The 16,956-nt window shown below is 41.2% G+C and overlaps 2 protein-coding genes across 3 annotated transcripts in view; both read left to right on the top strand.

The window, feature by feature from the left end:
- pik3cd (phosphatidylinositol-4,5-bisphosphate 3-kinase, catalytic subunit delta) overlaps positions 1–6,310 on the top strand; it is a 33,939-nt gene extending 27,629 nt beyond the window's left edge. For both annotated transcript variants that reach the window (XM_036136762.1, XM_036136764.1), the window contains exons 20-23: positions 1,759–1,882; positions 2,366–2,511; positions 2,601–2,733; positions 4,223–6,310. In XM_036136762.1, coding sequence (XP_035992655.1) covers positions 1,759–1,882; positions 2,366–2,511; positions 2,601–2,733; positions 4,223–4,360 — 541 coding nt within the window. In that variant the 3' untranslated portion in view covers positions 4,361–6,310. The remainder of the gene's footprint in view (positions 1–1,758; positions 1,883–2,365; positions 2,512–2,600; positions 2,734–4,222) is intronic.
- Positions 6,311–7,044: 734 nt separating this feature from the next.
- Positions 7,045–16,956, top strand: part of ctnnbip1 (catenin, beta interacting protein 1) — a 34,913-nt gene continuing 25,001 nt past the window's right edge. Inside the window, exon 1 of the mRNA XM_012850441.3 lies at positions 7,045–7,184. The gene's annotated coding sequence lies outside the window, so the exon portion shown is untranslated. The remainder of the gene's footprint in view (positions 7,185–16,956) is intronic.

Below are 16,956 nucleotides of genomic sequence, written 5' to 3'. Positions count from 1 at the left end.
ACACAACATTTAAGATTAGAATATTACATAAAAAAATAATTATACATATATGTGGGCTTAATGAAAAGTATGTTTAATACTTGTTTAAAGGTAGTTGTTATTTAAATTATTCTTTTAATCTGTCAAAAGAGCCTCATTGGAACCCATATTCTGACTTAATAAGTATGACTTTAGGGCTGGGCTCTGATTTTATTATAGCAAATTGATTTGTTTCCCTCTTTTTTGTTTTACAAAAAGAAATGAAAGAAACTGTGTTAAAAACTTGCTTTTAGGTCAAGCATCTCGGCCGGGCGTAGACCTTAATTCAAGGGGCAACAGAATACAAGCTGTGAAACATGCTTGAAAAACAAGACGGTGGCCCTGCCGTCAAGCTAACTTAAAAAAAAGTAAATGAGTAAATTAAAGTGCCTTGAATTCTGGTTATAAAAGGTTCCTGTTTGTTCCTGGGCTGTATTTTAGGAACAATATATGTTCCTAAACATACAGCCCAATGATTGCATTGGCAAAGTAAAATCCAGATTTTCCAAAAACGTAATCTTAAAAAAAATGTAATTTGAATTAATCAATTAAATGAATTCCTATTGCATACAATCAAAAGTCTTTAAAATTGTTAAGATCTGTCCATCTGTTCAGGACTAAAGCTGAAGAACGACTTGAGCTTTAAAAGTGCACTAAATTACACTTTAGTTTTTTGCAGGGACCCATTTAGTGCCCAAGGGCTCTTAGTGGGAATTTAATAGTGACTGTTGCACTAAAGGGCAATCAGGATCTGTTTTTACACTCTGATCTTCATTAAAACTCCGTATGAGTTTTTCACCAGTCTCCAGCTCTTTTCTGGACCTAAGCAGACGATGAACAGAGTTTTGAACCAAGCGCGGAACATTTTACTGTCAATTTAAACCTGATATGACAATGTTTTATTCAGGCATTCATTTAGAACTTGTGGGGTATGAAACCCATCATATATTTCTTCCTGAAGGTAAATCTGCTCAGTCATATGCTTCTTCTGCTTTGATGGGCTTCTCTTTTATTCTTAGTGACAACGGTGACCCAATCCTCACGGGTTCGAGATGTGTCCCTGCACTAATAAAGCTGATTCAAATGGCTGAATTGCCTCTTTGGTATTTCATCATGTTCCGCAGAGGCACACAGCAAAAGCCCAGCTCTTAGTGGTGCCCACTCTTATTTTGTGACCATATTTCATACACGACCCCTGCGCGGCTGCTGCTGCTGCACCTAAAGCTGAATGATGGCGTGTTGTACGGTAGGTGGATTTACGCAGATCCTGTGTGGTCTGTGCTGCTCCGTCTCTGAGCTGTAGCAGGATGGGACAAAGTGTGCAGGCAACCTCTGGAACAATACACGAGAGCAGATTTTTATTTGGACCGTCTGTAGGGCTCGTGTTCCCTAAAAGAAAGAAGGTCGTAGGATAAAAAGGCTTTGGACGTCACTTGGCACAGAACAGAAGGGTAATTTGCTTGAAATGCGGCAGAGCCTGAATCGGAGCGGGGAGAATTAGTAAAAGCTTAACACGGCGGACTTCATGCTCATCCAGACTGAAAGGATGTGACGGTCAATCATTGATCTGCCACAGGATCTCCTCTGTGAATATTTCATAAAGTATGCAGCACCAGCAGCAGCCTTAAGGCTGTCTGGGTGTTACTAAATGATGGCGATAAGGAAAAGAGGAAATGTGTTGTAGGAATAAAACCAACTCATGCCTTGCTTCCTTGTTTCTCTGCCTTTATGTTTCCTCAGGGACAAACTTGATCAAGCGATAGAGGAGTTCACGCTCTCCTGTGCTGGCTACTGTGTAGCTACTTACGTGCTGGGGATTGGAGATCGGCACAACGACAACATCATGATCAGGGAAACTGGACAGGTGAGGTTTAACACATGTTTATGTGACTTCGTACATTTTCACTTTCACATCATGGTTCCAAACAATTCTGGCCCGATTAAAAGGCCCGTACGGATTCTCCAAGAACACAGGAAGTAGTTATTTCTCTGAAGATGGCAAGATGGAGGAGCAAAGTTCTTTCTGGCTTAATTGTTCATCGCCCCCAAACCCTGGAAATATCCACAGGGTCCTTCAGCGCAGTAGCCACGCTTACTTACATTTATGACCGATTACAGACCACTGAAGAAAAATGAGTGAAGAACTCGGCAACCAGGGCTGCAAGACCAGAGTGACTTCATTTTTTTTCTTGCGGCCGTGGGAGAGAAAGCTAATTTACGAGTACAATCAGGCCATATGAGTACAGTGAGAAGTCTAGTTAAATTGTTTGGCGCAGAAAGTAGAATATTCATGAAGCACTCTGAATCGTAAATCTTCCTAACAGAGACATTGTTCTTTGATATTTAGCTGTTTCACATCGACTTCGGACACTTCCTGGGAAACTTCAAGCGGAAACTTGGGATCAACAGGGAGCGTGTGCCGTTTATCCTGACGTATGACTTTGTCCATGTGATCCAGCAAGGAAAGACAAACAACAGCGAGAAGTTTGAAAGGTACTATAAAGAGTGGTACGTTACTAAGGGTTTGGAGGGTCGTGTTGGATACTTAAAGCTGATGGCTCCTCTTGTATCCTTTTCGTTAGATTCAGGGAATACTGTGAGCACGCCTACAAGATCCTGTGTCGAAACGGGTCGCTGTTCGTCAACCTCTTCGCCATGATGAAGGCAGCAGGCCTGCCGGAGCTCACATCCTCCAAAGATATCCAGTATTTAAAGGTACTAAACCCAGATCATTTGACACAAGCCTGATCTTCACCAAGAATACCATCTGGAGTGTTTGCAACCGAAAACCTTTGCCTTAGTCTCGTCTGACCAAAGCAGACTGTTCAAGTTAAAGATTCGAGGCAAAGCAATGCTAATTTATTTGTATAGCACATTTCAGTACAAGGGCAACGCCAAATGCTTTATATGATTAAAACATAAGAAATAAAAACAGAATATAGAGTCAGTAGAGTTTAGCAAAGTCCACATGTTTACATCGGTCATGGTATGACCGAAAGGCTTTGTCCCTGCCTCTCATATGACAGGTCAGCATGTAGATGGCATATAATGGGCCTATGGGTCATGTCATTTTGAAATCCCAGAAATATATTATATTAAAAATGCTTCCTGTAACATTTTAAAAGATCGTTAGTGATTGAAATAACTGCAAATCCTCTGTTTATGGTAAAAACGTATCTTTTTTCTCCCCTCTTCATCGAATGATGATGGGATGATCAGATTTAAAAAAAACAAAGTCAGTGTGAGTTTGTGCTATAGCAATAAAAGATGAATTTATTTCTAGCCATTTTACACTTCTTAAACAAGGATGCCAATGAATGCGGGTGGCATGGAAATCTCCGACTGCTGGAGGAATGAAGGAACTTCCCAGTTGCTCATTAGAGCACCGAGGCATCACTAATTGAGCCTCTAAGTTTGCCAATAACACTGTGTACTGGATGGTCCTTAAAAAGCAGAAACATTGTAGTTATGATCTTTGGACAAGGGGGATATTTCAGGAGTGGCCTAGTGGTTAGAGCAGGGCGCTTGCATCCAGAAAAATCTTCCCTGGTTCTAATCCAATAGACTGCCCCTGTGGGTCCCTGAGCAAGACCCAGAATGCTCCCTGGGTGCCGCACAGAGGCAGCTCCCTAAGAGATGAGATGTAAAACTCTATTTACCCCCACATCTTGAAACCAGTGTTGTAGGACTCGAGTCCGAGACTCGAACTCGAGTCCGAGTCATTAGCTAAATTTAGAGACTCGTGACTTGACTTGGACTTAAGCACTGATGACTCGAACTTGGACTCGGACTCCTACATTCAGACCATTCTGACTCGGAAATTGAGAAAAAGACTTGACTTTTTTTTATATCATTAGGCTATAATTTTAATATGTCATTAGAATATTATTTGGTGTATGATCTAAATTATTAGTGCGATGTGGTGGAGTGTGGATTTTGTTTTTTAGTTTAAAAACATGTAGGCTATGCTTACTTTAGTGCGGAACTTGGACTCGACGTGGATCAATAGTGACTTGACTCAGATTTTTTTTAATGACTTGGACTTGACTTGGACTTGAACACTGGAGACTCAAACCTGGACTCGGACTCGAGGCATAGTGACTTGACGACAACACTGCTTGAAACCAAAAACAGGGTTGTGCCTCTTATAGTGATGACGAGAATCATGCTAAGGTTGCTTCCATTTGTTTCTCGTTATCAACAGGATTCCTTAGCTCTGGGCAAACCAGAGGACGAAGCGCTGAAGAATTTCAAAGTGAAGTTCAACGAAGCGTTGCGGGAGAGCTGGAAGACGAAAGTCAACTGGATGATGCACTCCTTGGCCAAAGATAACAGACCGTGAGGAGCGGCGCGCCGGTGAAGCCTGCCAAAAATGATAACTTTTAACTTATAGACAGAAAAACAAAGAAGAAAAAGATAAAGATTTATTTGACATGCGGCATTCAAACACAGACATCGGCAAATGTTTACATGCCAGCGGCTGAGAATCAACTAAATAGAGTCATCCAAAGACAATGAGCCATTTCAGCACGGACATTTTCAAAGTAAAGGACATCTATTTGTGTTATGTTTCCATCTATGAATGAACTGTCTCTACCAACCCAGACCATCAAATGCAACGTGGATATTGTGAAAGTTGCTACTTGAAGACCATATGCTCCTGCAAAGTGCATCGCCCGAAACAAAAAGCTCGTCTCAGCAAATGCATTTCCCAGCAGGGAGCGACTTCTAGAGACTTTTTCGCCCAGTCACAGCAGCGGATGGCAATGACTCTGTCACGTACTGTTTGAATTGCGTCTCGCCAACAGTGTTGCATATTTTTATACCGTGCTTTATTTAATTAGATTGTTGTGGAGAACTTGTAAAGTCATTATGTTTATTTTAAATTAATTTACTGTCGCTGTGTCATTTGGCCTTGAAGCTTATTGAGTGCCAGTACAAATGAAGCATTGTGCACATTTAATGTAAGGCAAGATGTTTCTGATTTAATTTTTTTTATTATTTTCATTTTATGATGAACACACCAGAGGACCATGCTTTGTTGCCCAGCAGAATCTTGCTAGAGTCATTTTGCATTAAAGCCTTTAATGTAATTAATGCTATTTTTTTTCTCTGTCAAAAGAAAAGATCAGTTTATGTTCGATGAGTTTGAAATACGAGGCGGCAACATGTTGCTTTGCACAAATGCTGGGAACAGGCCAGAAGGCTCACCTTGCATCTGGCTATGTACAACTCTAAATTTCACGATCTGTTTTGTGCGGAGCATGAGAGTTGTTCATGGAAAGAAACACAGTCAGACTCATTGTTTACCTCACATTTTTCTTCCTACAAAAGTAAGCAACTAATGTCTGTAGTGTTTATCGCAATGAACTGTCCTAAAAGGGTGTTTCTTGTAAAAAACCTTGATGGATTTTATTTAAAATGCCTTAAACTCAGCTTTTAAGGACAGATCCCTACCAGCAGCTGGAGAAAGAATACTCAAGATGCTGTACAGCGAAGATAGCATGTGATGAAAGGAAATGCTGGGGGTTGGTACTTGATACGATCTGTGGACACAGAAAAGCCATTTACTCGTGGATGTACTTCTCAGTCTGTGATTTTGGTCACACTGTAAATGTCAGAGGTCAGTGTGCATAATGTGCACTCTCTAAGAGTATAAACTGGTTGTGCATGTGTGTGCGCGTGTGTTGTGATATTTAAGGTTTGCACTTCCATTGCAGTACTTGCCGAATGTGCCAGGTAACATGAAACATATTCATGCTTTTAGGGTCAATCACTGTAATGAAAATAACTGCCGCACAAAGTGCTTATTGTCAGTTTAAGTGAGACTGTGCACTGTTTGATTTCATTTCTAGGTGTTTTTCTGGATTACTTTACATGCTGTATTACCCCACTGTATGTCCTGAAAGGACTCCTTGCCTTTTTGCCTTTTTTTTTTTTTAAATATATATTGTTAAACAGTCTCTTCTTATGTGAGTCTCTGTGCAATGATGACAAGAAGAGGAGCAAGTGTAGCTGTAGATTGTGCAGCAACAAGGTGATGATACTTATAATTTCTGTCCCTTTACAGGGGCTTCACTAAATACTGCTTTTGATTGAAATCAATTGGTCCTTTTGCTAATCGTTAAGTATGATATTGTTGTTTTATAGGCTGATCATAATTTTTAAATGGTTAGAATACGGTACAGCTCCCTTAAGTTCCAGGCCAGGTTTTCAGTTGTGCAGCTAAAGCAAATAAATTATCTTCTGAATGTCAGTTTGATGTCACGTTTTTGCATCTCTCTCTCCCTTTTTTTTTTTTTTTTTTTACATTGCCACACTTGCTGTTGGGAGTAAAACATAATACTGAATAAAAAGGAAACCACCAAGGCTTTCAAGAATACTTTTGTCATTTCTTCTTTTTTCTGTTTCTTTTCCCTTTCTTAGAAAATATCCTAGATTTTCAGGCAGTGTTCCCCTGTTCAGGTCTGTTGATAGTGCACATTTCTGGCAGCTGCTTTGGAACTTGTAATAAAATGTAAAAAGGATCTACCTTTCTTGTTTTTAGAACAGGAATTCTCTGAATAGGACATCTCTCTAGTTTGCATCACTTTGGCTGTAAAAATGAAAAGAACAGGCCAAAAAAAGGCAACAAAATTATATTTCATCGGAAAGTGTGCCACGTAAAAGTAGGGGAAAAAAATTCCAAACCATCAAGAATTGTTCCAATTTTTTTATTTTTATTTTTTCAACTAAATGCATGTAATGACTCTCAAATGTAGCCTAATGAACTTTCAGACTGGAGACGTAAAAGGTGAGACAACGATCAATAATATTCAAACTTTTTTTAATATATTCTCCATATCCTCTCTTATTTGTCTGAAAACTAAACCTGTTATGAGGAAAGTGAATATCTTTGAGAAAAAAAAAGTTTAAACACCCTTCCGAGTTATTCAGCATTGCGTTTTTCTTCGGACAAAACCCTGGGATCCTCAGTAGATCTGTAGCGCCCCCGGCGGCACGCCGCGGTACTGCAGCTCCAGCAGCGTAGGGAGCCTGCTGGTCGACTCAGTCCCCCGTAGCTCTGCCGACTGGAGGGATGTGACCTCGGAAAGGGACGCCCTGCTCACACAACAACACCCCCATTCAAACAGCTCACACACGAAAGTAAAGCTGGACCAGGAGGGGTAAGCGTGTATCTATCGTTTAAACTGACGGGCAGTAGTTTTGTCAGAGGGTCTTTTTATTATTATTATTATTATTATTTTCTTCCGCTAGAACCGCAGCGCTCAGACTTGTGGCGGCGCAGCGGCACCTGGATGCTGTTTGCAGCCGCTGGAACTTCATTCAGGCTTTTGTCTGGGGCATGCTAGGCGAGCTAGCTCGGCGGGTTAGCTCCGCGGCTCGGCTGTCGTTCCTCACCAACGAAACGCCAGCCGACACCGAAACAGTGTAGAGGACTGGTAGCTGACCAGGGCTGCTGCTGCTGCTGCTATGTGTATATGTGTGTTACCCGGGCGGATAAACGCCGTAAAGCCGCTGGAGGGAGAGCGGCGAGCGGGCTGGCTGCTGGCTAGCACCGCTACGGTGAAAACTGCATGATGACAAGAGCCGCTCAGTCGTCTCTGAGCATTACCGAGACGTTTAAACCCCCATGTTTAATTTTCTGTCAACAACGGGAAATATATTTTTTATTTATAAAAAAAAATAAAATAAAAAAAAGTATTTTTTTTTATTTCACATGACAATAGCTGCGCTTTAATAGTGCTTACATGTTAATACAGGCATCCACAAGACAGCCACATCACCCAGGATGCTGTGTGTGCATATAGCTTCATATTTTATGTTTTTTTTTTTCCTTTTTAAATTATTATTTAATCCTGAACTTAACTCCACGCATACCTCCCTCTTCTATTTTTGAATCCAAGCAGGTCCATTATGCCAGCTTGCCTTTTACAGTGCCTGCTGCTGCTGCTGCTCCCCCCTCTACATGCCCAGGGTCTGACAGCCCTTTTAGTGGCAAAGCTGGCTCCCTGTTGGCAGCAGGACACTGATGAGAGCTGCAGCCAGCAGGTGTCGTGGGCCCTGGTCACGGGCAAAAACACACAGTATCCCCCCTGGCAACTGGCACACTTAGTCGTGTACCACAGCGCGTTAAGCCTCTCTTAGTTTGCACATTCTCCTAGCTGTTTGGATTTTTGGGCAAAGATTAGGACCCCTTGTCTCATTACGCTCCCTGAGGGGGGAACGCACGCCGTCAGCTGCCTGGAAAGCAGCAGATACCAGGAGGGGTGAGGCCGCTTAATCCCGCAGCGGCTCCTGACCTTGTTGCCCGGTCGGCATAAACCCACTGGGATGTCATCGTCTCACATTTTTGACGTTTTCACAGTGTCTCCGAATCACTTCCAAGCCTTTTTTTTTTACTAGTTATAATGATTCATACTCATGTTTATTGTTTTCCTTTTCTCAGTCCCAGATAACCTTGTTTTATTGTCTCTTATTCACAGCCTCCCATATTATGTTGTTCAACGAACGTGGAGCGTATATAGCCGTTTGGTAATCTGAATTTTATGCCTCCGCTTTGATGGTGGTGCTTTTGAAAAATCCTGCTGCCACACCCCCAAGGGACCAGCTTAAGGCTGCAGCTTCTGTTTTTTTGGTCCTTTGAGGGACCCCGAGGAGTGAGCATAGATGCTCTGTGATCATAGACCAGATGAGATGGGTTTGTTTTCTTCACAGGGCTTCTATGGAGCCTGGAGAAGTATGAAGTCGTCCATACTTTTAATTAAGTACTGAGTATTTTTCTAGGTCTAGATGAGTATGCAAAAATAGTTTGAAGTATGGAAAATGATATAGGGCTTTTCCAGACTTTATTCACAGTTAAGTGACCCGTTCATCCCGTCTCTCTGTCCCTGTGATTATCTGTCTGTCTAATATCTCCTCTGCCTATCTGTTTGGGCATCTTTCCATAGATTGTTACATTTATATCTATCCAATTATCCATCTATCTAGCCCCCCCCCCCCCCCCCTATTCAATACATCCTATTTGTTTTGCCATCAATCCCATCATTTGTCATTTATTTTTTTCCAGGCTCTAAATTACAGGACTGTCTCAGAAAATTAGAATATTGTGATACAGTTCTTTATTTTCTGTAATGCAATTAGAAAACATGAAATGTCATACATTCTGGATTCATTACAAATCAACTGAAATATCGCAATTGTTTTAATATCGCTGATTATGGCTTACAGCTTAAGAAACCCAAATATCCTATCTCAAAATATTAGAATATCGTGAAAAAGTATACTAGTAGGCTGTTCAACTAATCACTTGAATTAACTCGAAATTGAGTGTTTTTCAAGGCTCAGGAAACCCTGCAGTGTTTCGAGTTAATTAGACGATTCAAGTGATTAGTTGAATAGCCTACTAGTATACTTTTTCACGATATTCTAATATTTTGAGATAGGATTTTTGAGTTTTCTTCAGCTGTACGCCATAATCAGCGATATTAAAACAATAAAAGGCTTGCGATATTTCAGTTGATTTGTAATGAATCCAGAATGTATGACATTTCATGTTTTTTAATTGCATTACAGAAAATAAAGAACTTTATCACAATACTCTAATTTTCTGAGACAGTCCTGAATATCCATTCAGCTGTGTTCCATTGATTCATCCATTCTGAGTATTTTCATCTATATTTAAAGCCTGACCATGATGGAATTTGCCATATATTGATAGTAAATTCCTTCATTTATACTTTAGAAAATGACCAATAAAAGACAGAGAACCCCGGGGAATCAGAATCTTAACATGAGAAAATGTTTTTTTATTTGAAATGGAGAAACTTTTGCTTTAAAAGTAAGTAAGGTACCTTTTATCTATTGACAGCGGTATGACAAGCTCTAAAGGAAAGAAGGTGTGCTTATCCTGAACTGACTGTAAACAAATGCGTGGTCTCTCCACATTGGCTGGGAGAGTTGGTGTAAAACACCTGAACTCTTTTACCTTTGCAACTCAACGTATTGAAGTAGGTGTTTAAAAAAAAAACTAGCAAAAAGCGTCTAAACCAACTCTGTTTCTAACGTACCATGTATGCTTTTACTTTGAAGTCTCGATGCAGAGGTGAAGACAGGAAACGCAGTGTGGTCGTGGCGGTGAATTAGTCCGGTCTACCATTCATTAGACGCATATTGTAAACAGTCAACACCAGCGTAAAAATCAGCAGCTCTCTGGTAGCGTTCGTTTATACTCCACAACGACGGTCGCACTTGTGACGTCGGCACCGCATTGCGTGGCACATACTTTGATGCGCCGGACCCTAAAGGTCCATTTTTACCACTTACACACGCAGACACAACAACTGAGCCTTCTCAAATCTGCACCTATAGGCCGGAGTTTTTTTTTAAAATAATAATTTCTAGTTATTTAAAACTGAGTTTTTATGCTGATGAAAGACAAAAGCGCACAGACATGTTTTCCCAGATATCTGGCTACGTCTGGACAAGGCCTGAGTTTACGCATCACACGGTGACTACAAAACATGACCCACTTATCAATGAGGTTTTCTACAATCTAGTTCATCACCATTGTCCCAAATACTGTCACTGTTGTTGTAGCACGCACACACACACACACACACACACACACACACACACACACACACACACACACACACACACACACACACACACACACACACACACACACACACACACACACACACACAAGTGATGGCTGCTAACAGACAGCAGGCAGGTCTCTTGGTCGCCCCGTGGTGCCTGCTTGGCTCGGACCAACACTGCTTTGACCTTCAGTAAGTCTGTGTGTCGATTGTCAGGTCGGGGATTCCTTACCTGAGCCTAATATGGGTTATTTTGACCTAATATGAATTGTTAAATGTGTATTTGATCAAAGAACGACTGAAGACGTGTTTCCATTGCTTCAGCTGGGCCCGTGTAGCTGCTGTGAAATAACCTGAAGATGTTTTTGTTTTCTGAATGTTACAATTAGGTATTGTCTGGGGAAAAGATATTTTATCTTTGCAGAAGCATTGTCCAAAGTTAATGTAGATTTTAAAAAATCTATTCACACACTTATTTGTGTCTTTGTCCCCTAATTGTTTTGGGAACTTTATCGAACACCCCTGTGCTCCTTCACAATCAGCTGGTTTCAGGAACACGACCTGTATTTAGAGAGAAGGCTTCTTGTCCGTTCATACTGAGCCCGGTTCTGCTGGAGGGTTTCCTCCCTGTTAAAGGGGAGTTTTTTCTTTCCACTGTCGCTTCATGCTTGCTCAGTATGAGGGATTGCTGCAAAGCCATGGACAATGCAGACGACTCTCCCTGTGGCTCTACGCTTCCCCAGGAGTGAATGCTGCTTGTCGGGACTTTGAAGCAATCACCTGGTTTCCTTATATAGGAAATTTTTGACCAATCTGTATAATATGATTGATTTTGACTTTGTAAAGTGCCTCGAGATGACATGCTTCATGAATTGGCACTATATAAAAAAAATTGAATTGAATTGAAATTGAATTGTCAAAGATTTGGTGGTGGTACACGTCCAGGTTCCCTTAAAGCAATGAAGTCCTCTTCCATCCTCAGTAGAGAAAAGCACTCAAAAGGAATGGCAATTCAAGCTCCATCCTCTGATGTGGGGTTGGTCTTCTTTGGTCTATTCTCACACGGGGTCGAGTCGAGTGGACACAAAAGAGCCTGAATTGGGTCTCCTCTGTGAACATATATTGTCCAAATACTCCTTACCTTCTTACCTGAAGACGAGGCACTTTAGGTTGTTCTTTTACTTCTTTTTTAAGTTGGTGTGAAGTTACACAAGTGAAGTGTTCTTAGATGTGTAATACAACTAGCAGCAAAAATGTTGTTATATTTTCATTATTTATCACTGCGGAGCTGACTTGTTTTATAAGCATGTTTTAAAGCTCATAAATTGCACTTTTACTCCAATAATCTCATGTCGTTGACCTGAAATTTAAGTAAAGTTTTACAATTAATTTCAGCAATGTGAGTTTATGAAACAAAGGGGAAGAAAGTATATTAATCGGATTTTGTTTAAAAAAAAAGGGAGATTTTATTTTTAAGCCATATCGCCCAACCCTAAGGACAATCAATTCACTTGTTTTTCATTAAAATGCATGTTAATTTTCTTGTCCACTGGGAAAACTTGCACAAAAACTAAACCAATGGTTACTCATGACATAGATTTTTTTTTATTTATTTTTTAAATTTTTAAATGTTGGCTTTTTAAAGAGTGACGTTTATAAATAGGGTTGGGAATTGAAAAGATTTTCACGATTCCGATTCCCTTATCGATTCTGTGAAACGATTCGATTCCTTTTCGATTCCTTTTCGATTCTCTTTTCGATTCCAATTTGGGGAAAAAAGGAGAACAAACAAGTTTGTTGATGAGCATCAACTTTGTTCACTTAACTATCACACGACCTTACAAACTAACAAGGTCAAGATGTCCACAGCAAATGTACAACTGGAGTAACATTTATCTTTGTTTAAATAAAAAAAAAGGAATATGAGAACAAACCTAAATGCAGTAGACGAGTTGCTTAGAATACAAGAAAATGTAAGTTTGTTGTGACAGTTGCATATTAATCTCTCTTTAGATAACCTCAGTCATCTAAATCTAACGGAGAATGCATCCGTTTAATGAAAAAGCATTACTGTACGAGTTTGGGAAATAAACTCGTCTCCCACTGATTTAAATAAACGAGCGTCACCTTTCTCTCTTTCCCTGAACTGCGGAGCAACTTCATAGCATGTTTCGTTACATCCACTGCAATAGCTAGAATCATGTAAGAATTCCAGCTACCAGTAGTTCTAATTAAACATGCTACCAATGAAGGGCTGGATTAACGAGAAAGGCTCACTCCCTTAATAACCCCAAAGAGAGGTAGGAAATTGGTTTACTTCCAGAAATGGCATATGATTTATTTATAGGAACCACATTAAGCACAGCCACTGATGTAAAACTAGCTACTTACCACCAGAGTTGCCTTCCATGCTGGTCGTAACTTTAGCTTCTGTCCGGTAAGAATCAAAAACACGGCATTCATTAAAATGTATGCCATGTTGTGTGCGCAGGAATTTCTGCCTGTTGGATCTATTTCCTCCCGCGGATGTAAATGTCACTTTGCAATGATTGCAAAGTGCCTCGTTGCCATCTTTCTCTTCCTTAAAATGAAACCAAACTTTCGACCGCGCCATTTGTTTTGTTTTGCTTGGTCACGGCGTACTTGCTTACTGAATGCCGTGTGCGTAACTTGCGTAAAAACGTGACTTAACTTGCGTAAATTGCGTAACTTGCGTAAAAACGTGACGTAATTTACGTAAATTGCTGCTCAGAGCCGGAGCACGACGGAATCGAAAAGAGAATCGTTAAGCTAGCTGCCAAACGGTTCCATGGAATTGGAAACCACGGAACCGGTTCTGAACAGGAACCGGTTTTGGATTCCCATCCCTATTTATAAATTAGCTTCAGACAGACGCCTATACTGGTTGGGCTCAAATTGAGCTGCTGCTTTAAAACCAAGACCAACGAGTGACGAGGATTCGTGTTGCTAACAAACTTTATTCTACCGCTGTTCTGAACCAGAAACGAACAAAACAAGATCAGCAACACGAACATAGCACACGCCCGTCTCTGACTCTCCACATTCTACCAGGGATTTGTCATCATCTTGTGATGGTAAAAACTACGAGGCGGAGATGAGTTCATCTACACAACTTGAGTGAGTTTTGTTTTGTTTCAGGCACACCAGGGTTGCGAAGCGTTCCAGGGTCTGCGTTTGTGATTGGTTGGGAGGATGTCATGACTGTAATATTAATCTACACGATAGGCTAGAATGCAAAAGGAATGAAAACTGTTCTATAGAACTTTTTATTTACTTTTTCTCTATCATCGATATATGTCTATCGATCGATATATATTGTTATTGAATTATCGTCCAACCCTGACCTCAGGCATCGCTGTGGTCCTCTCCTGGATCCCCCTCCCAGTAGCTGGGCTCCCTCACAGCAAAAAGCAAACTAAAAGTAAGTAAACATTTCTTGAAATTAGCGTATTTTCCTTGGTTTGAGGAGCTTAGTAAGACTATTTGCCAATGGAATGAGTATTTTATCCCTAAAATAAGATCATTTGATGTACTGCACTTGAAATAAGATGATTGAGATGACTTGTTCCTATTTTAATCTTATTCCATTGGCAAATAGTCTTATTTAGCTGCTCTAATCAAGGAAAAATACACAGATTTCAAGAAAATTTCACTTAGTTTTAGTTCCCTTTTTGCAGTGCTGGCATGTGCCATCTATGTTGCGGATGTTGTACCACAAAAGCCTTTCCCCGGTCCTCTAGGAAGATTTGCATCTTTGACACGGTTCGCTCGGGAAAGCTTTCCGTCCAAATTACAAATGCGTTGCGGACGGATACATTAATCATGTTGTGAAAGATGACCGCGGGCATCATTGGCCTGGTGCTGTAAGACCCTAGTCCAAGTTGGAAGACCCTGACCCAGGTTGAGGCTTGCAAAGAAATTGTCAAGTTTCATTCACAAACAAAGCTTTCAACCATTTTTGTTGGATTTAAAAAAAAATTTTTTTAAATGGGTCAATTTGACCCAGAACAAAGCAGCAGGTTAAACTAGATGTGATGGCGTAACACAAGTCAGACCAGGCTTTCGGGTAATAAATCTCATTAAACCTGTACGTGGAGGATGATTGCTTGTTTCACTCAAGGACGTGTAAAACGTGTTTTATCTTGAGGTGCCGTGCGTTTTCCTAACCTGACTAGCCAGATGTATTTCGCTCCGCCTAGCTTCACTCACATCCATCTGGGACATCTCCACAGGAATTGCCTTTATTGAAGGCAGGGCCTTATCAAAAATCCTTGCATATGACTGGATAAGCCACTTGTCTGTCATCTTTATCGACGTGCTATTTCAACCACTCACACTGAAGCTAACCCGTGACGCTGTGAGAGCGACACAGGAAAAAACTAAACTTTTTTTTATTTTTTTTATGTGTTTGCGGCTCTAGTGGCACGCGTTTTATTGACAGTGAGCTGACAGGAAGAGAGAGGAAGACAGGCGGGAAAGCGCCGGAGATCGGAGTCGATCCCGGGCCGACCGCGTCGAGGACTAAAGGCCTCCTAACATGGTTCACGCTAACCGCTGGACGCGCCCCGGAAAACAAAAGTTGCCAAATCCGGTCGGGAGAAGGACGAAAACATCGTTTCCACCAACAAAAGCCTTCAGAGCCGTTCTCTGATGTTCTTTTAATGAAACAATATCAGGTAGATTGGACAACACTGAAGAAATAGCAGCATCAATGTTAACGCTTGCTTCCTCGATGCGAGCCGCCATTGTTGTTTGAATCAGTCTCCCGTCACGGTCGCTTCTCCACTACGTCACATCTATGAAACTCCAGCCCTGCGTCCTGATTGGCTAGACAATAAAATTGGTTGGAGAAATCACTCTCTATGAGAGAGGTCCCAGATGGACGTGAGTGGAGCTAGGCGGAGCGACATCCATCTGGCTAGAGTCAGGTTAGCGTTTTCTGGCTTTGCGGTTGAAAACAAAGCTACTGAAATTATTCGAGACAGTTGTTATTATTCCAAAACATCGAACTTACAAAACCCCCTTGGAGTCAACCAATATTTACCCATTGTTCATGTGGAAGCAGTGAGAGTGACACGAATCAGTATCAGAAGCAATCAGTTTTTGTTGTTTAGCGTTTGTTGGTGTTGATGGAGTAATGACAGACCTTTCTTTTTTCAACAAAACCTTTATTGTTAAAATCGTTGACTTAAAATGGGGAAAATATCTAAAAAAAATTATTTTTAGAAATGTGTGTGTAGGAAATTTATTTTGCTGATTTTACTAGTAAGTGAAGATTTGATGTGGTCTAGGGGTTAGGTTTAGGTCTGAGGTGTCAATTAAGTTTAGGTTAGGGTTAGGTATAAACCCGTGGAGGTCAGGGTTAGGCCATAACATTATGTGTGTGTGTGTGTGTGTGTGTGTGTGTGTGTGTGTGTGTGTGTGTGTGTGTGTGTGTGTGTGTGTGTGTGTGTGTGTGTGTGTGCCTGCGGTGGCCCAGCTGCTCGGCAGAACCAGGCTGGGCCGATCAGCTGGCAGCCTCGCCAGCCTTCTGGCCTACTAATGTTTCTCGCACATTTGCTCGGGACGTTGGAGCAGCTCGTGATCGAATTCAAGTCATTTTTTCGCTCTCGGGTTTTCCTATCTGCTGAAGCCATCAAACCCGTTCGAGTCACATTGCAGGACCGCGGTGCTCGCTGCAGGAATGTGATTTGAAAACCGGATGTTGTGCGTCGTACGAGCGCCTCGCAACCAGTTGCTGCGGTAGCGGCGTGCGCGCGCCTAACGGTCTGCGTGCTCTCCAGCGGCCTCTGGCCTTCTTGACCTGCTGTAAATGTGCGTATCACGTTGCATAATGTCTGCCCTGAAAGGAAACCCTTGTTGCACTTGGTGGCCTATCTGGAATCTGAAACGTTTTTTGAGAGGTGGTCTTCGGTTTTCATGGTCAGGGATGAGCCCATTAATTGGCCGGTGAGCGGAGAATCAAAAACCACGTTTCTTTATTTTTTGCTCGGTGAACACTTGGTGTTAGGAAGAAGCTCATCTTTACTGTTAAACCCAACATGCCTGTGCAAAGTCTCAGTTATCCAAGCCAAATTCCGATTTAAGCCCATTTGCTCCTTACTGTAAAAAGGTTTCTAAGTCAGGATTAGGGATGGCCCACTTACAGTTTACTTATATTTATTGCTACAACAGTAAATGTGGTGATGAAAAGTATTTTTAAAAACTCGTCTTTATTATTTTAAACTAATCATAGGTCTTATCAAGTTTTTTTTTTCCCCATTAATGAGAAATGTAAGTTAGTTTTCTCTCTGGGTGACTCTAAGGCAGCTAC

The sequence above is a fragment of the Fundulus heteroclitus genome, chromosome 1 (genome assembly GCF_011125445.2).
Source record: "Fundulus heteroclitus isolate FHET01 chromosome 1, MU-UCD_Fhet_4.1, whole genome shotgun sequence".
Classification (NCBI taxonomy): Eukaryota; Metazoa; Chordata; class Actinopteri; order Cyprinodontiformes; family Fundulidae; genus Fundulus; species Fundulus heteroclitus.
This window is presented reverse-complemented; position numbering and strand designations above follow the sequence as displayed.